The sequence below is a fragment of the Rhinoderma darwinii genome, chromosome 3 (assembly GCF_050947455.1).
Source record: "Rhinoderma darwinii isolate aRhiDar2 chromosome 3, aRhiDar2.hap1, whole genome shotgun sequence".
In the NCBI taxonomy this organism is placed as follows: domain Eukaryota; kingdom Metazoa; phylum Chordata; class Amphibia; order Anura; family Rhinodermatidae; genus Rhinoderma; species Rhinoderma darwinii.
In genome coordinates, this window is record NC_134689.1 from 427,591,064 (window position 1) to 427,611,877 (window position 20,814).

The following is a 20,814-nucleotide window of genomic DNA, read 5'->3' on the forward strand; positions in this document are numbered from 1 at the left end:
ATGATTCCTACTCTGAATGGTCACCGGTTATAAGTGGTGTACCCCAGGGTTCAGTGCTGGGACCACTATTATTCAACTTATTTATTAATGATATAGAGGAAGGGATTAATAGCACTATTTCTATTTTTGCAGATGACACCAAGCTATGTAATATAGTTCAGACTATGGAAGATGTTCATGAATTACAGGCAGATTTAAACAAACTAAGTGTTTGGGCGTCCACTTGGCAAATGAAGTTTAATGTAGATAAATGTAAAGTTATGCATCTTGGTACCAACAACCTGCATGCATCATATGTCCTAGGGGGCGCTACACTGGCGGATTCACTTGTTGAGAAGGATCTGGGTGTACTTGTAAATCATAAACTCAATAACAGCATGCAGTGTCAATCAGCTGCTTCAAAGGCCAGCAGGATATTGTCGTGTATTAAAAGAGGCATGGACTCGCGGGACAGGGATGTAATAATGCCACTTTACAAAGCATTAGTGAGGCCTCATCTAGAATATGCAGTTCAGTTCTGGGCACCAGTTCATAGAAAGGATGCCCTGGAGTTGGAAAAAATACAAAGAAGAGCAACGAAGCTAATAAGGGGCATGGAGAATTTAAGTTATGAGGAAAGATTGAAAGAATTAAACCTATTTAGCCTTGAAAAAAGACGACTAAGGGGGGACATGATTAACTTATATAAATATATTAATGGCACATACAAAAAATATGGTGAAATCCTGTTCCTTGTAAAACCCCCTCAAAAAACAAGGGGGCACTCCCTCCGTCTGGAGAAAAAAAGGTTCAAGCTGCAGAGGCGACAAGGCTTCTTTACAGTGAGAACTGTGAATTTATGGAATAGCCTACCGCAGGAGCTGGTCACAGCAGGGACAGTAGATGGCTTTAAAAAAGGGTTAGATAATTTCCTAGAACAAAAAAATATTTGCTCCTATGTGTAGAAATTTTTCCGTTCCCTTTTCCCTTCCCTTGGTTGAACTTGATGGACATGTGTCTTTTTTCAGCCGTACTAACTATGTAACTATGTAACTATGTAACACACAAACATATACACAAACACATGCACACAAACACATGTACACAAACACACCCATATATACACAAACACACCCATATATACACAAACACACCCATATATACACAAACACACACATATATACACACACACACACACACACACACACACACACACATATACACAAACACACATATTCAAAAACACACACAAACATATACACACAAACATATACACATATGCACAAACACACCCATATATACACAAACACACACATATACACACACATATACATATACAAAAACACACAAACATATACACACAAACATATACACATATGCACAAACACACCCATATACACACAAACACACACACATAAACACACAAACACACACACACATATACACAAACACACACATATACACACAAACAAATACACAAACACATGTACACAAACAAACCCATATATACACAAACACACATACACAATCACACACATACAAACACACACACACAAACATATACACAAACACACCCATATATACAAAAACACACCCATATATACACAAACACACACATATATACACAATCACACACACATATACACAAACACACCCATATATACACCATCACACACATAAACACACCAAAAAAACACACACACACACATACACACACTAACATATACACATATACACACACAAACATATGTACACAAACACACCCATATATACCCAAACACATACACAAACACACACATATACAAAAACACACACACATACACAAACATATACACACAAACATATACACAAACACACCCATATATACACACACACATAAACACACAAACACACACACATATACACAAACACAAAAATATACACACGAACATATACACATACACACAAATACACCCATATATACACTCACACTAAAAACACACACACACACACACACACATATACACAAGCATATACACAAGCACATATACACAAACACACCCATATATACACAAACACACACACACACACTTACCTTTAGCAGAGCGCAGACTTCTCCTCGCGACGGGTGCCTTCCACTGCATCTCCTGTGCATGCGCCGATATGCGCCCAGATGCGCGTTCACGAGTAAATGACATCCTCTGCTCAGGACGCAGAGGATGTCATTACACATGCGCGGCCACCGCTAAAGGTAAATAGTGGTGGCCGGGAACCTAGGCAACGAGCAGGATACAAAGAGGGACCGACCGCAACTTCAATCAAGGATATCAAGAAAACGACATCGCTGGACGACGGACAGGTAATTAGAATTCTTCTTATTTTTACATGGGGGAGCTTTAGGGTATGTTCACACGCACTAATTATGGACGTAATTCGGGCATTTTTGCCCCGAATTACGTCCGAAAATAGCGCCTCAATAGCGCTGACAAACATCTGCCCATTGAAAGCAATGGGCAGACGTTTGTCTGTTCACACGAGGCGTAATTTACGCGCCGCTGTCAAATGACGGCGCGTAAATAGACGCCCGCGTCAAAGAAGTGACCTGTCACTTCTTTGGCCGTAATTGGAGCCCTTATTCATTGACTCCAATGAATAGCAGTGCCAATTACGTCCGTAATGGACGCGGCGTTCAAGCGCCTGCACATGCCGTTACGGCTGAAATTACGGGGATGTTTTCAAGCTGAAACATCCCCGTAATTTCAGCCGTTATGGACGCCCTTGTGTGAACATACCCTTATAGCTCCATTTATCAACTTGGGAATAACCCTTTAAAGACAGCTCAAAAGTACTTGGATACACTCATGGGTGACCTAAGAGTGTTATACAGGGCTTCTAGGGCTTTTAAACAGTGTTATACACGATTTTTAGGGGCTTTCTTGTATTACAGGTTCGGTCCGAATCGAACTTTTTCATGAAATTCAGCGAACCAGCCAAACCGAACTTTTCATAAGTTCGCTCATCTCTAGTCCTGGCATTCATATATATGTGACTCATACTACCTACATAATCATAGACCAAGTGCACCCCTTCATGGCAACAGTATCCCCTAATGGCAGTGGCCTCTTACAGCAGGATAATCCGCTCTGCCACATTGCAAATAGTGTCCAAAAATAATGTGTGGTACATATAAAAAATTCAAGGTGTTTACTTGGACCTCAAATTCCCAAGAACAGATCTGTATCTAATCCAACAACTGACGGATGTGCTGGAAAACATGTCCAATGTATGGGGGCCGCATCTTGCCACTTACGGAGAGGTCTTGTGGAGTTCATGCCTCAATGGGTCAGAATGAGTCAGAATGGTTTTGGTAGCACAAGGGGGATCTACACAATATTAGGCAAGTGGCTGTGATGTCATGGCTGATGTATGTATATGTTAAATCAGTGAAAGAAACCTCCACAACCAGACACAAATACAAGAAATATAAAGAATACTGTCTACAGCGTTTTTGTTTAATGTAATGTCATTTTATGTGTAATATTACACTACGGTATAATGGACTAGTGTCTTGTCTTTACAATCCATCATCAAGAAATCATAAAATCAGCTTAAGTCTATGGAAAGCTTCTGTAAAGTCTTTGTTCCTCAGAGTGTATATAATAGGGTTAAGCAGTGGGGTCACCACAGTATAACTCAGAGACAAGATCTTACTCAGGATCAGGGATTGTCCTCTTGGTGGAAACATATAAACAATAATTAATGTCCCATAAAGTATAGAAACCACAATGAGGTGGGAGCTACAGGTGGAGAAGTCTTTATGTCTACCGGTATTGGATGGAAACTTCAGAATGGTGATGACAATGTACACATAGGACATCGCAATTATTACACAGGGTATAATTACAATTAAGAATCCAAATATGAGATTCTGGGTATGAACGATGGATGTATCAGAGCAGGAGAGCTGCATTAAAGATCACAATGTACAATGCCAAGAATCGGCTCAAGAGATGTAAATCACCCCACCACTAAACTCTGGAGCAGCGTGTTCTCTAGTGTGATTAATCACTATCTGGAGGCTTGATGGAAAAATCTGATTTGGTGAATGCCGAAAGAACTCTACCTACCAAAAAGCTTTTACTAGGGGAGAAATAATGGTTTGGGGCTGTTTTTCGGGATTTGGCTTCTTTTTTCCAGTGAAGAATTATGTTAATACTACAGAATACAGAATACAAAGACAATTGTAACATCCAATATTGTGGAAGACTGTGCCCCTGTGTACAAAGCAAGATCCATAAAGACATGGTGTGAGGAGTTTGGTATGGAGGAACTCGAGTGGCTGCACAGAGCCCTGACCTCATCCCCAACAAATACTTTTGAAATTATTTGGAACGCTAATTGCGAACAACACCTTCTCGTCCAACAGCAATTTCCCTGCCTCACACATGATCTTTTGACTGAATGGGCACAAATTTCATCTGATACACTCTAGAATCTTGTGGAAAGCCTTTCCGGAAGAGTGGAGGCTGTTATAGCCGCCAACTCCATATTAACACCCATGCTTTTCATAGGATGTTCAACAATCTCAAATAGGTGTGATGGTCAGGTGTCTAAATACCTTTGGCCAGATAGTGTATATAATATTAGTATTCATTTACCAGATTACATGCTTGTCAAGTGTTTGCTTTACGGCTATCCTAATGTCTTTATTCCGTAGACTGTATATAATGGGGTTTATGAATGGAGTAATCACAGTGTAGAGCAGGGATAGGATCTTACTCATGGTGGCTGTTTGTCCTTTTGTTGGGACAATATAGACACTGAACATAGTCCAGTAAAATATGGAGACGACAATGAGGTGGGAGCTACAGGTGGAGAAGGCTTTCTGTCTACCGGTACTGGACGGAATCCTGAAGATTGTTAGAATTATGTAAGTATAAGACATTCCAATGATTGTGGTTGGAATAATTACAAAGGGAACACTCTGTAAATACAGTTCCAGCTGAATAATGGAGGTATCAAAACAGGAAAGTTCTATTAAGGGAACAAGATCACAGAAGAAATGGTCAATGATATTTGGTCCACAGAAACTTAGATTTGATATTGTTATGGCGTTAATCAAAATAATGAAAAATCCAAGAAACCAAGAGATGACGGTCAATATCACACAATGTCTACGTGTCATAATAGAGGTGTAACGGAGGGGGTTACAGATGGCCACATATCTGTCATAAGACATCACTGTGAGGAGAAAACATTCAAATGCTTCTGAGACACCGAAAAAAAAAAACTGAGTCAAACAGTTAATAAAAGTAATGGTCCCCCCATTACTCAGTATAATATGGAGCATGTTAGGGACAATATCTGAGGTCAACAAGATGTCGCTGATGGACAGTAGTGAGATGAAGAAGTACATTGGAGTGTGGAGGTTCTTACTGATGGACACCAGGGTAATGATCAGGAGGTTTCCATATATTGTCCCACAGTAAACCACCAGGAGAAGACAGTAAAGTAAAATTTGTAAATCTTGACTGACTTGAAAAGCTAAGAGGAAAAACTCAGTGACCGCCGTCAGATTGTTCTCCTGTGTGTAGAACAGATAGTTATGATGTCATAAACCAAAAACAGAAACTATTTTATCATAAACTTCAAGAGTGAGAGTGTTCCAGACAGAAATATATGTTACAGAATACAGTGCGTAGACTGCTGAGAAATGTCAAACTTGTCCTATACACAATCAGTGACAGATCTAACTATTATTTCTGGGCAACAAATTCACTTCATATTTACCATTTATGATCGATCACATATGAGCATTATTATTATTCCCACCAACATTCCCTACTACAAGATTTTTTTCTAATAGATGACATAACACAATCAGATTCTAACACTTAATTGCGTCATAGAATTCTAGAATTTAGATTATATTTCTCATTATTTACATTAAGAATTGAAGAACTTTTTGTTATAGAGGTATTGTGTCTTTTTTCCATATAGACTATGGTAATGTAATTGTTTGCTATATAATAATAGTGATAATAATAATGTTGATAATTATTATTAATAATAATAATAATTATTATTATTATTACAGAAACAAAAATAAATACAATCTAATACCAATTATCCTGGTGACGCCGTATTACCTGTACTGTACTCGGATTATTGTTATGAGATTATCTCTTTTCTTCTTTTTTTCTGTGACATAAATAGATTGTTATGTTTGTACACATTCTGGGTAAAAGTATGTGGACCCCTGACATTACACCTATATGTGCTTGTTGGACAGCCTATTCCTAAACCATGGGTTACAAAATGAATGCCACATCAGCCCCAGATCATTATCCACATTACACCAAACATTACAGTAATCACTATGTATTCCGGTAGGTGGCGTTCTCCTGGCCTCCATCTATCCGAGATTGGTCCATCAGATTGCCAGAGAGCTAAACATGATTCATCACCCCAAAGAACACTCTGCTCCAGGGTCCAGTGGCTTTACATCCCTCCAGCCGACACCTGACATTGTGAACTTAGGCTTGTGTGTAATAACCCATTACATGAAGCTCCCGACGCACAGTTCTTGTGCTGATGTCACTTACAGACGCAGTTTGGTACTCTGTAGCGTCATCTTAGAAAGTCTTTATTATGTCTTGTATCACAGAGGTCACCTCACAATACTTACATCATGTTCTTTCTTCTTCATATTCATTTTAACATTTAAGTTTTCTATGAATCATAATTTTGTCCCCGAGGCAAATAAATGAAATTTAAGAAAACATCTAAACCATGTTGTGTGGCCGTCAGACTGAAGAATATGAGCTAATAATGGACGACCTGTAGATATTTATATAGAAAATACAGGGGACGTGCCGGGTGGAATAAGTCTGGGGAGAATTTTGGACAATGTCTCATGAGTCTCCTTTGTTTAAGTCAATTGAAGAATATAAATTATATTGTAATTACCAGCTGGATGTTATGAATATCAAAATTAATCTGTTTAGAAATAGTTTTACATTTTATCTGTATAAAGAAAACATCAGGAAAGAAAATAAAATGTATTATAAGGTCGTGAATAATTATAAGGCCGTGATTAATGACCAGCTTAAAAAAAATATTAGACCGGCAGTAGCTGCGACTGTTTTGGCACAGGACCCGACACAACCTGTAACCATGATCATGAGCCTGGATTCCGAGAAGGCCTTTGACACAGTGGCATGGCCTTTTTTAGACGCGGTCCTCTCCAAATTACAATTTGGTAAGTTTTTCTCTCAATTTGTACAGTTTCTGCGCTTTGATGCGAAAAAGTGTGTGACGGTCAATGGGCTGACTTCTCCCCTTATAGATATATTTAGGGGGACAAAACAGGGCTGCCCTCTTTCCCCTTTACTTTTTAATTGCTCCATCGATTCCTTGTAACGTCATCTAGAGCAAACTCTGATTTCTAAGGGAATTGAATCACACAATTTAGAATTAAAGGTAGAAGGAAGCGCGGATGAGATCTTGTTAGTGGTGTCGGATCCTAAACAGGTGCTGGCCCCACTCCTTCAGGACCTGGATAAAGTCGAGAGATTGTCCGGCTATGTGTTGAACGTGGACAAAACAGAATCTCTTTTACTAAAGGGACCTTCTGTACCGCTGTGGTCCTCGGCTTTCCCGTTCCGGTGGAAATCTTCAGCGTTATCATATTTGGGAGTACAAATCTCCAAACACCCGGGTAAATTATATAGGCTTAACATATCCCAATATATCTCCCAATTAGAGAAGAGATTAAGCACTTGGAAACACTTCACTCTCTCCTATTTGGGGAGTGCAAATCTTTTTAAGATGTCATAATTTCCTAGACTCCTCTATCTTCTACACTTGCTCCAAATTTACCTTACACCAGCGGATAAAAAACTGATTAACTTCCTTTATAGCTTGACACTGGAAACTACCCTTTACTCTTTAACAATTGGCGGGCAAGGCAAAAAATCAGAACGCATTTTCAGCTCTCCCCTTCGCTGTCTCGCCACCTGCCATTGATATGTAAGCCTAACTTCCAGGATGGCAACCCCCATGGCATATTTCGTTGTTGGCATGCATTGGGTCTGACCTCAATAAAACAGCTTGTTGACATACTGGAGAGGAGGATGCTTAACGTTGTCTAAGATGTGGTTGAAGTTCACGACCGTACCCATAGATCCCTTCCATAATTCACAAGCCAAAAAGCTATATCACAAATGTCTTGAAACAATTGCCATAGCGGGAATGGAAGCCCCATCTTCTCCAAGGCTTCTTTATACAAAACATACACAAAGGTGAAATAACCAGGAAATACCAGTTCTTACACCTGCGCTGGACTATGCCGCAACTCAAACGCCACTGACTAAATGGCAGAATGATGATCAATTGCTCACTTACCCTGTCATTTTGAAAGCTTTGGACCACGTTCATAAATTTTTATCCTCGGCCCGATTTCTAGAGATGAGACTTAAAATAGCACATTGATGTTATCTAACTCCACTTGTGGGCCACAGAATAGGTTTATATTCCACCTCTCAATGCTTTAAGTGTCACACCCTGGAGCCCAATCTCCAACATTGTCTCTGGGCCTGCCCTAATATTGAGACTTTTTGGTCCTGTATTCGCTCATACACAACTCAGAACCTTACAAACTACACTCCTGACATATCACTCTGGGTAATTTTTGGATATAAGGACCCACATCCACCCAGATGTTCCCATTGGGCATATAGATTATTACATTATGTGGCAGCGGTGGGTGCGAAGGCCATTTTACAAACCTGGCTACACGACCAGGCCCCACCATTTAAGCTTTTTCTGGACAGACTCTTATACTTATTCAAGAAGGATTGGATGGAGGCGTCTCTCCATAAAGAACTCCAAGTGGAGCAGTTCTTTGCCACATGGGAAACCTTCATCTCCCTGCTTCCACAGAGAGTTAGGATGGATATTAGGAACTGCTTTCATCGCACTGCAGCGTTTACAGTGGCATGGACTGAGATGGACGGTCGGCTGGTCCCCATCCCACCTCTTTGTCCATGGTTGCATTAAGCTTTGATTAATAAGGACGCAACCTAGTTTGGGCCTTAAGGCTCAGAGCCCATTTTTCAATTTCACTTTATGTGGTAATAACTTCAGAATGCTTAAACCTATCCTTAAACCTATTCAAGTGATTCTGAGATTGTTTTCTCGTGAGACATTGGGCTTCATGTTAGTGGTAAAACTTGGTCGATATATTCAGTGTTTATTTGCGAAAAATTGCAAAATTTAGAGAAAATGTAGAAAAAATAGCATTTTTCGGAATTGAAATGCATCTGCTTGTAAAACAGATGTTTATACCACCCAAAATAGTTACTAGTTCACATTTCCATAAGTCTGCTTTAGATTGCCATCGTTTTTTGAACATTCTTTTATTTTTCTTGGACGTTACAAGGTTTAGAACATAAACAGCAATTTCTCATATTTTTAAGAAAATTTCCAAAAACTTTTTTTTAAGGTGCCTGTTCAGTTCCGAAGTGGCTTTGAGGGGCCTATGTATTAGAAACCCCCATAAAACACCCCATTTAAAAAACTAGACCCCTCAAAGTATTCAAAACAGCATTTAGTAAGTTTATTTAACCCTTTAGGCATTTAACAGGAATTAAAGCAAAGTGGAGGTGAAATTTGCACATTTAATTTTTCTTGCTGAATTTCCAAATTTTCATTTTTTTACTGTAACACAGAATGTTTTACCAGAGAAATACTACTAAATATGTATTGTCCAGATTCTGCAATTTTTTAGAAATGTCCCACATGTGGCTCTAGTGTGCTCGTGGACTAAATCACAAGCCCCAGAAACAAAGAAGGACCTAGTGCATTTTGGAGCCTCTTTTTTATTAGAATATATTTTAGGCAGCATGCCAGGTTTGAAGAGGTGTTGAGGTGCCAAAACTGTAGGAATCCCCCAAGTGATGCCATTTTGGAAACTGCAACCCTCAAGGAATTCATTTATGGTTGTTGTTACCATTTTGATCCCACAGTTTTTACACAGCACCTATTTGAATTGGGCTGTGAATTAAAAAAAAAGACACTTTTTCCAATAAGTTGTCATTTTTTCATCAAAATTTCTTATTTTCAAAGGAAACAAAATACCCCATTTTGTTGCCCAATTTCTCTTGAGTGCGGCATTACCAATTTGTGGCACTGCCGTTTGGGCCCATGGGAGGGCTCAGAAGGGAAGGAGCGCTGTGTGTTCTTTGGAGTGCAGATTTTGCTGTATTGGTTTTCGGGTGTCATGTCGCATTTGCAGAGCCCAAGAGGTATCAATGCAATGGAAACCCACCAGAGTGACCCCATTTTGGAAGCTACACCCCTCAAGGCATTCATTTATAGTTGTTGTGATCATTTAGAACCCACAGTTGTTTCACAGAACTTATTTGAATTGGGCTGTGAATTGTAAAAAATTTAATTTTTTCCAATAAGATGTCGTTTTGGCTCAAAATTTCTTATTTTCACAAGAAATAAAATACCCCATTTTGTTGCCCAATTTGTCCTGAGTGCGGCAATACCCCATTTGTGGTTATAAACTGCCGTTTGGGCCCATGGGAGGGCTCAGAAGGAAAGGACCACCGTTTGGCCTACTGGGGATTTTCTGGTGCAAAGTCATGTATGCAGAAGCCCCTGAGGTACCAGTACAGTTGAAACCCCCAAGAAGTGACCCCGTTTTAAAAACTACACCCCTTAAGGCATTCATCTAGAGGTGTAGTAAGCATTTTAACCGGAGACATACACCCCATAAACTGTAATGTGGGTTCTCCCGGATACAGCAATAGCCTCAATGTGGCTGTTATCAGCTGCCTGGGCACGCAGCAGGGCCAAGAGGGGAAAGATAAGGGGGATAAGCTGTGCGGAGTACATCAGGGTAAGTAAAACGGAAGTAGATTGAAAATCAAAGGATGTATGATACATTTTAAAACACTTTCATACAGAGCCCTGTTTTTTTGGGACACGTGTAACATTGATATATTGTGTCCTCCCTTATCCCCCTCCTATAGCAGACTTTGCACCTCTTTTGACTTTTTCCCTTCTTGCCAGTTTGGGGAACAATAGACGAGCAATACACATAATAGTACAAAAGACACAACTCACATACAGACAATAGACGAGCAATACACATAATAGTACAAAACACACAACTCACATACAGACAATAGACGAGCAATACACATAATAGTACAAAAGACACAACTCACATACAGACAATAGACGAGCAATACACCTAATAGTACAAAACACACAACTCACATACAGACAATAGACGAGCAATACACATAATAGTACAAAAGACACAACTCACATACAGACAATAGACGAGCAATACACATAATAGTACAAAACACACAACTCACATACAGACAGTAGAAATACAAACTAAAGTCATTATAACAAATCATGGTGACTAGAAACTGCCAAGATGCCCCCCCCCCCTGAAGGGTGTATAAGGGCTTGTCCTGGAGAGGATGAAGATCTCCTGGATGTAGACTTTACTGAGAGCTGAAGCTGAGGCCGGCGCTCTGAGGAGTTTCCTGTGATTACCTGATTTTGGGGACTGTGTGCTGTCCCTGCGTGGAAGGTGACCTGGTCGGTCAGCATTGGATACAATAAATCCTGTTGGAGTTGCCCTGTCATCACTGGCTCTGTTGATCGTGTATTAACCTAACGAACCCCATGACAGTTTGTATGATTGGAAAGCTACAGAAAAGATGTAGATAAAATCGAATGATTTGGTGGAATAATGATTTGGAAGGTGAAGGATCTCTCATTTTTCAGGCTGTGGAGATGAAGACTTGAGGATATCCGGTCTTGAGATGCCCTGACTACAATTGAAGGTCATGGGGAGTTGTGACCCGACGGCTCTGAGACTGGTTTATCTTGGGAAAGACAATACTAATCAACAAAAAAATTTAAACAACCATCCAAGGGCAGATGGCCAAGGGCAGTGTTTATAAGCCAAGTACTCCCTATCCCAAATAAATCACATAAAAGTGCCCCCGAGGATGTGACCGTACACTGCGCTAAATATTAACAGCATAGCCTTAGGACAATGTAACACCCCCTAGAGACATGGAATGTACCTCCTGGGGTACACGTACAGATGCAGCCATCTTTATCTTGACTCTGATAACTTGCTGCAGCGTGATATCACACAACAAAAGCCATTGAAAAGTCATTGAAAAAGTCAAGATAAGAGATCCAGCCGTTGTGTATTTAATGCGTTAAAAGTCAAGGTAAAGACGGCTACACCTGCATAGCACAGGTTGAGTAGACAGGGTCCTGGGTGTCTAGTGAGGCCAATACTGCTGATAAAAGAGGAATTTACTGAGCAGTTTGGGGGAACAAAACTCTAAGAACTTACAAAAAAACATCAACTAATGCTAAAAAAAAAAATTGAAATGGGACTAATCCTACAAAAAAAATCCTATGTTTTGTGTATATGGTTTGGTGTTTGACCCTTCTATACACTGGTGCAGTTTTATCATGTTATTACATTTATTTTATTACAAACAATTTTATTTGATTTTCAAAAAGGGAGAAGTAAGAGAGAAGATAAGTTACTGACACAACTTATATAATGGCAGAACATGTTTATAAAACACTTAGAAATGAACGTCACTCAAGACTATGAAGACGAGGGGCCGAGTGGTTGAGGTGATGGACTATAATCTGTTGTTCTCTGTGTCTGTGGAGTTGAGACCTGCTCTTGGCCGGACATTGGCCGGACCGCATGGGCATTCAAGGCAATAGATCACACCAGGAGTAGAACATCTTATGTGGTCTGAGATCCGATGGAGGGTACCAAAGGCATCCACAAATTCTCTCTTCACACCAACAACTTTAACCTCAGACTGACTCTCACATATGACCAGCAGTCAATCCCTTTCCTAGATGTGAGGCTGTTCACCAACGAGCGTGGCATAATTGAGACAGACCTTTACCGTAAGAAAACAGCCACTAATAGCCTTTTGGATGCAACGAGTGCACATTCTGTTAACACCATTAGAGGCATTCCAAAGGGAGAGTTCCTGCGGCTTAGACGGAACTGCTCTACCTTCCAGCTATTTAAAACTCGGGCAATAGAATTGAAAAACAGGCTGTCAGGTAGGAATTACAGTAAAAGGAACATCAAGAAAGCCTACAACTGGGCGCTGAGGACTGATCGTGAAACCCTGTTGACCCCGAAAATAAGGGTTAACACAGAACGATCCCAACCACGATTTGTCACGGATTTCAATGAAAACTGGGATGAAATGACACACATTCTGAACTGTCATTGGAACATTTTACTTAGTGACCCAGTACTCAAAAATCTTCTTGCCAGTAAAGTCTCTCTGGGATACAGAAAATGTAAAACCATTTCAAATATTTTGGTACAAAGTCACTTTTCGAGAAAAAACAAGAACAACACCTTCTCGTCCAACAGCAATTTCCCTGCCTCACACATGATCTTTTGACTGAATGGGCACAAATTTCATCTGATACACTCTAGAATCTTGTGGAAAGCCTTTCCGGAAGAGTGGAGGCTGTTATAGCCGCCAACTCCATATTAACACCCATGCTTTTCATAGGATGTTCAACAATCCCAAATAGGTGTGATGGTCAGGTATCTAAATACCTTTGGCCAGATAGTGTATATAATATTAGTATTCATTTACCAGATTACATGCTTGTCAAGTGTTTGCTTTACGGCTTTCCTAATATCTTTATTCCGTAGACTGTATATAATGGGGTTTATGAAAGGCGTAATCACAGTGTAGAGCAGGGATAGGATCTTACTCATGGTGGCTGTTTGTCCTTTTGTTGGGACAATATAGACACTGAACATAGTCCAGTAAAATATGGAGACGACAATGAGGTGGGAGCTGCAGGTGGAGAAGGCTTTCTGTCTACCGGTACTGGACGGAATCCTGAAGATTGTTAGAATTATGTAAGTATAAGACATTCCAATGATTGTGGTTGGAATAATTACAAAGGGAACACTCTGTAAATACAGTTCCAGCTGAATAATGGAGGTATCAAAACAGGAAAGTTCTATTAAGGGAACAAGATCACAGAAGAAATGGTCAACGATATTTGGTCCACAGAAACTTAGATTTGATATTGTTATGGCGTTAATCAAAATAATGAAAAATCCAAGAAACCAAGAGATGACGGTCAATATCACACAATGTCTACGTGTCATAATAGAGGTGTAACGGAGGGGGTTACAGATGGCCACATATCTGTCATAAGACATCACTGTGAGGAGAAAACATTCAAATGCTTCTGAGACACCGAAAAAAAAAAACTGAGTCAAACAGTTAATAAAAGTAATGGTCCCCCCATTACTCAGTATAATATGGAGCATGTTAGGGACAATATCTGAGGTCAACAAGATGTCGCTGATGGACAGTAGTGAGATGAAGAAGTACATTGGAGTGTGGAGGTTCTTGCTGGTGGACACCAGGGTGATGATCAGGAGGTTTCCATATATTGTCCCACAATAAACCACCAGGAGAAGACAGTAAAGTAAAATTTGTAAATCTTGACTGACTTGAAAAGCTAAGAGGAAAAACTCAGTGACCGCCGTCAGATTGTTCTCCTGTGTGTAGAACAGATAGTTATGATGTAATAAACCAAAAACGGAAACTATTTTATCATAAACTTCAAGAGTGAGAGTGCTCCAGACAGAAATATATGTTACAGAATACAGTGCGTAGACTGCTGAGAAATGTCAAACTTGTCCTATACACAATCGGTGACAGTTCTAACTATTATTTCTGGGCAACAAATTCACTTCATATTTACCATTTATGATCGATCACATATGTGCATTATCATTATTCCCACCAACATTCCCTACTTCAAGATTTTTTCTAATAGATGACATAACACAATCAGATTATAACACTTAATTGCGTCATAGAATTCTAGAATTTAGATTATATTTCTCATTATTTACATTAAGAATTGAAGAACTTTTTGTTATAGAGGTATTGTGTCTTTTTTCCATATAGACTATGGTAATGTAATTGTTTGCTATATAATAATAGTGATAATAATAATGTTGATAATTATTATTAATAATAATAATAATAATTATTATTATTACAGAAACAAAAAGAAATACAATCTAATACCAATTATCCTGGTGACGCCGTATTACCTGTACTGTACTCGGATTATTGTGATGAGATTATCCCTTTTCTTTCTTTTTTTCTGTGACATAAATAGATTATTATGTTTTTACACAATCTGGGTAAAAGTATGTGGACCCCTGACATTACAGCTATATGTGCTTGTTGGACAGCCTATTCCTAAACCATGGGTTACAAAATGAATGTCACATCAGCCCCAGATCATTATCCACATTACACCAAACATTACAGTAATCACTATGTATACCGGTAGGTGGCCTTCTCCTGGCCCCATCAATCCGAGATTGTCCCATCAGATTGCCAGAAAGCTAAACATGATTCATCACCCCTAAAGAACACGCTGCTCCAGAATCTAGTGGCTTTACATCCCTCCAGCCGACACCTGACATTGTGATCTTAGGCTTGTGTGTAATAACCCATTACATGAAGCTCCCGACGCACATTTCTTGTGCTGATGTCACTTACAGACGCAGTTTGGAACTCTGTAGCGTCATCTTAGAAAGTCTTTATTATTTCTTGTATCACAGAGGTCACCTCACAATACTTACATCATGTTCTTTCTTCTTCATATTCATTTTAACATTTAAGTTTTCTATGAATCGTAATTTTGTCCCCGAGGAAAATAAATGAAATTTAAGAAAACATCTAAATCATGTTGTGTGTCCGTCAGACTGAAGAATATGAGCTAATAATGGACGACCTGTAGAAATTTATATAGAAAATACAGGGAAGGTGCCGGGTGGAATAAGTCTGGGGAGAATTTTTGTCTCATGAGTCTCCTTTGTTTAAGTCAATTGAAGAATATAAATTATATTGTAATTACCAGCTGGATGTTATGAATATCAAAATTAATCTGTTTAGAAATAGTTTTACATTTTATCTGTATAAAGATAACATCAGGAAAGAAAAAAAAATGTATTATAAGGTTGTGATTAATTATAAGGCCGTGATTAATGACCAGCATAAAAAAAATATTAGAACGGCAGTAGCTGCGACTGTTTTGGCACAAGACCCGACACAACCGGTTACCATGATCATGAGCCTGGATTCCGAGAAGGCCTTTGACACAGTGACATGGCCTTTTTTAGACGCGGTCCTCTCCAAATTACAATTTGGTACGTTTTTCTCTCAATTTGTACAGTTTCTGCGCTTTGATGCGACAAAGTGTGTGACGGTCAATGGGCTGACTTCTCCCCTTATAGATATATTTAGGGGTTTCCTTGTAACGTCATCTAGAGCAAACTCTGATTTCTAAGGGAATTGAATCACACAATTTAGAATTAAAGGTAGAAGCATTTACGGATGATATCTTGTTAGTGGTGTCGGATCCTAAACAGGTGCTGGCCCCACTCCTTCAGGACCTGGATAAACTCGAGAGATTGTCCGGCTATGTGTTGAACGTGGACAAAACAGAATCTCTTTTACTAAAGGGACCTTCTGTACCGCTGTGGTCCTCGGCTTTCCCGTTCCTGTGGAAATCTTCAGCGTTATCATATTTGGGAGTACAAATCTCCAAACACCCGGGTAAATTATATAGGCTTAACATGTCCCAATATATCTCCCAATTAGAGAAGAGATTAAGCACTTGGAAACACTTCACTCTCTCCTATTTGGGGAGGGCAAATCTTATTAAGATGTCATAATTTCCTAGACTCCTCTATCTTCTACACTTGCTCCAAATTTACCTTACACCAGCGGATAAAAAACTGATTAACTTCCTTTATAGCTTGACACTGGAAACTACCCTTTACTCTTTAACAATTGGCGGGCAAGGCAAAAAATCAGAACGCATTTTCAGCTCTCCCCTTCGCTGTCTCGCCACCTGCCATTGATATGTAAGCCTAACTTCCAGGATGGCAACCCCCATGGCATATTTCGTTGTTGGCATGCATTGGGTCTGACCTCAATAAAACAGCTTGTTGACATACTGGAGAGGAGGATGCTTAACGTTGTCTAAGATGTGGTTGAAGTTCACGACCGTACCCATTGATCCCTTCCATTATTCACAAGCCAAAAAGCTATATCACAAATGTCTTGAAACAATTGCCATAGCGGGAATGGAAGCCCCATCTTCTCCAAGGCTTCTTTATACAAAACATACACAAAGGTGAAATAACCAGGAAATACCAGTTCTTACACCTGCGCTGGACTATGCCACAACTCAAACGCCGCTGACTAAATGTCAGAATGATGATCAATTGCTCACTTACCCTGTCATTTTGAAAGCTTTGGACCACGTTCATAAATTTTTACCCTCGGCCCGATTTCTAGAGATGAGACTTAAAATAGCACATTGATGTTATCTAACTCCACTTGTGGGCCACAGAATAGGTTTATATTCCACCTCTCAATGCTTTAAGTGTCACACCCTGGAGGCCAATCTCCAACATTGTCTCTGGGCCTGCCCTAATATTGAGACTTTTTGGTCCTGTATTCACTCATACACAACTCAGAACCTTACAAACTACACTCCTGACATATCACTCTGGGTAATTTTTGGCTATAAGGACCCACATCCACCCAGATGTTCCCATTGGGCATATAGATTATTACATTATGTGGCAGCGGTGGGTGCGAAGGCCATTTTACAAACCTGGCTACACAACCAGGCCCCACCATTTAAGCTTTTTCTGGACAGACTCTTATACTTATTCAAGAAGGATTGGATGGAGGCGTCTCTCCATAAAGAACTCCAAGTGGAGCAGTTCTTTGCCACATGGGAAACCTTCATCTCCCTGCTTCCACAGAGAGTTAGGATGGATATTAGGAACTGCTTTCATCGCACTGCAGCGTTTACAGTGGCATGGACTGAGATGGACGGTCGGCTGGTCCCCGTCCCACCTCTTTGTCCATGGTTGCATTAAGCTTTGATTAATAAGGACGCAACCTAGTTTGGGCCTTAAGGCTCAGAGCCCATTTTTCAATTTCACTTTATGTGGTAATAACTTCAGAATGCTTAAACCTATCCTTAAACCTATTCAAGCGATTCTGAGACTGTTTTCTCATGAGACATTGAGCTTCATGTTAGTGGTAAAACTTGGTTGATATATTCAGTGTTTATTTGCGAAAAATTGCAAAATTTAGAGAAAATTTAGAAAAAATAGCATTTTTCGGAATTGAAATGCATCTGCTTGTAAAACAGATGTTTATACCACCCAAAATAGTTACTAGTTCACATTTCCCATATGTCTACTTTAGATTGGCATCGTTTTTTGAACATTCTTTTATTTTTCTTGGACGTTACAAGGCTTAGAACATAAACAGAAATTTCTCATATTTTTAAGAAAATTTCAAAAGCCTTTTTTTTAAGGTGCCTGTTCAGTTCCGAAGTGGCTTTGAGGGGCCTATATATTAGAAACCCCCATAAAACACCCCATTTTAAAAACTAGACCCCTCAATGTATTCAAAACAGCATTTAGTAAGTTTATTTAACCCTTTAGGCATTTAACAGGAATTAAAGCAAAGTGGAGGTGAAATTTGCACATTTAATTTTTCTTGCTGAATTTCAAAATTTTCATTTTTTTACTGTAACACGGAAGGTTTTACCAGAGGAACACTACTAAATATGTATAGCCCAGATTCTGCAATTTTTTAGAAATGTCCCACATGTGGCTCTAGTGTGCTCGTGGACTAAATCACAAGCCCCAGAAACAAAGAAGGACCTAGTGCATTTTGGAGCCTCTTTTTTATTAGAATATATTTTAGGCAGCATGCCAGGTTTGAAGAGGTGTTGAGGTGCCAAAACTGTAGGAATCCCCCAAGTGATGCCATTTTGGAAACGGCAACCCTCAAGGAATTCATTTATGGTTGTTGTTACCATTTTGATCCCACAGTTTTTACACAGCACGTATTTGAATTGGGCTGTGAAATGAAAAAAATGACACTTTTTCCAATAAGTTGTCATTTTTTCATCAAAATTTCTTATTTTCAAAGGAAACAAAATACCCCATTTTGTTGCCCAATTTCTCTTGAGTGCAGCATTACCCATTTGTGGCACTGCCGTTTGGGCCCATGGGAGGGCTCAGAAGGGAAGGAGCGCTGTGTGTTCTTTGGAGTGCAGATTTTGCTGTATTGGTTTTCTGGTGCCATGTCGCATTTGCAGAGCCCAAGAGGTATCAATGCAATGGAAACCCATCAGAGTGAACCCATTTTGGAAACTACACCCCTCAAGGCATTCATTTATAGTTGTTGTGATCATTTAGAACCCACAGTTGTTTCACAGAACTTATTTGAATTGGGCTGTGAATTGTAAAATATTTAATTTTTTCCAATAAGATGTCGTTTTGGCTCAAAATTTCTTATTTTCACAAGAAATAAAATACCCCATTTTGTTGCCCAATTTGTCCTGAGTGCGGCAATACCCCATTTGTGGTGATAAACTGCCGTTTGGGCCCATGGGAGGGCTCAGAAGGAAAGGACCACCGTTTAGCCTACTGGGGATTTTCTGGTGCAAAGTCATGTATGCAGAAGCCCCTGAGGTACCAGTACAGTTGAAACCCCCAAGACGTGACCCCGTTTTAAAAACTACACCCCTTAAGGCATTCATTTAGAGGTGTAGTAAGCATTTTAACCGGAGACATACACCCCATAAACTGTAATGTGGGTTCTCCCGGATACAGCAATAGCCTCAATGTGGCTGTTATCAGCTGCCTGGGCACGCAGCAGGGCCAAGAGGGGAAAGGTGAGGGGGATAAGCTGTGCAGAGTGCATCAGGGTAAGTAAAACGGAGGTAAATTGAAAATCAAGGGATGTATGATAAATTTTAAAACACTTTCATAAAGAGCCCTGTTTTTTTGGGACACGTGTGTAATGTCTATGGCCACGGCCCGTCGATCGGTCGTTAACCCCGACGGCCGTGGCCATGGACAGCTTACCTGCCTGCAGCGTCGTCCCCCATTCAGGCGCCGGCACTCTCTTCCGGATTCAGAGTGTCTCCGGCGGGTGCGCGCGCCCGCGTGTGCACGGCCTTAAAGGGCCAGTGCGCGCGTTTTTGTAAAAACTGTAATCTGACCCAGGATGCCCTGGGCTATAAAAAGGGCTCTGCCCTCTTGCCCTTTGCCAGAGCGTTGTTAGTTTTCCCGTTGTTCGTCTTGCTTATGGTCTCCCAGTGTCTTCCAGCCTCCCAGTGTACCTTGCTCCTGTATTCCGTATCCCGTATCCTGTTTCCGTGCTACCTAGTGCTATTGTCGTGCTGTGCTACCTGCCGTGCTGTGCTACAGTCTACGCTACCCTGCTACGCCTCACCGAATGACTTCCCACCGCCTGGTTCTGGACGTGTCCGCCTCGCCACTGCCTACGATTGCCTCAGGTACTCTCGCTGAACCATTGAACTGTGTACCTTCCAGTTTGGCCAGCTGCCATCCCCGCTACGCGGTACGGCCCAGTGGGTCCACACCCCGCATCGTGACATCCACACCCCGCAGCGTGACAGTACGCTCTGGCCATGGATCCCGCTGGCCAATTCAAGGGCTTGTCACCCTCCCAAGCCATGCAGGCGGATCTGCTGGATGTCCGAGCTAGGCAGGACCAGCTCCTCGTGGCCGTGGACTCTATGGCGCAGCAGCTAGGGACGCAAGTTGCCTCCATTCCTGCTTCTGTGCAAGTTCCTCAAGACGACCCTCCTGTTGCTCCTCCTGGCAGTTCCTGTACGGCCCTCGGTTCTCGCTGCCATTGC

The 20,814-nt window shown here is 40.5% G+C and overlaps 2 protein-coding genes across 2 annotated transcripts; both read right to left on the reverse strand.

Moving 5' to 3' along the window:
• Positions 1-4,612: 4,612 nt before the first annotated feature.
• On the reverse strand, positions 4,613-5,545 carry LOC142750719 (olfactory receptor 10A7-like; the record flags this gene model as incomplete). The annotated part of the gene is made up of 1 exon (XM_075859705.1): positions 4,613-5,545. A coding segment is annotated over one exon (933 nt), but the record flags the coding sequence as incomplete, so codon positions are not given.
• Positions 5,546-13,654: 8,109 nt separating this feature from the next.
• LOC142750721 (olfactory receptor 10A7-like) lies at positions 13,655-15,715 on the reverse strand. Its single transcript, XM_075859706.1, has 3 exons — positions 15,689-15,715; positions 15,149-15,201; positions 13,655-14,663 (listed from the first exon to the last, which is right to left on the reverse strand). The coding sequence occupies exons 1-3, from the start codon at positions 15,713-15,715 to the stop codon at positions 13,655-13,657; spliced, it is 1,089 nt and encodes a 362-aa protein (XP_075715821.1).
• Between the last annotated feature and the right edge of the window lie 5,099 nt (positions 15,716-20,814).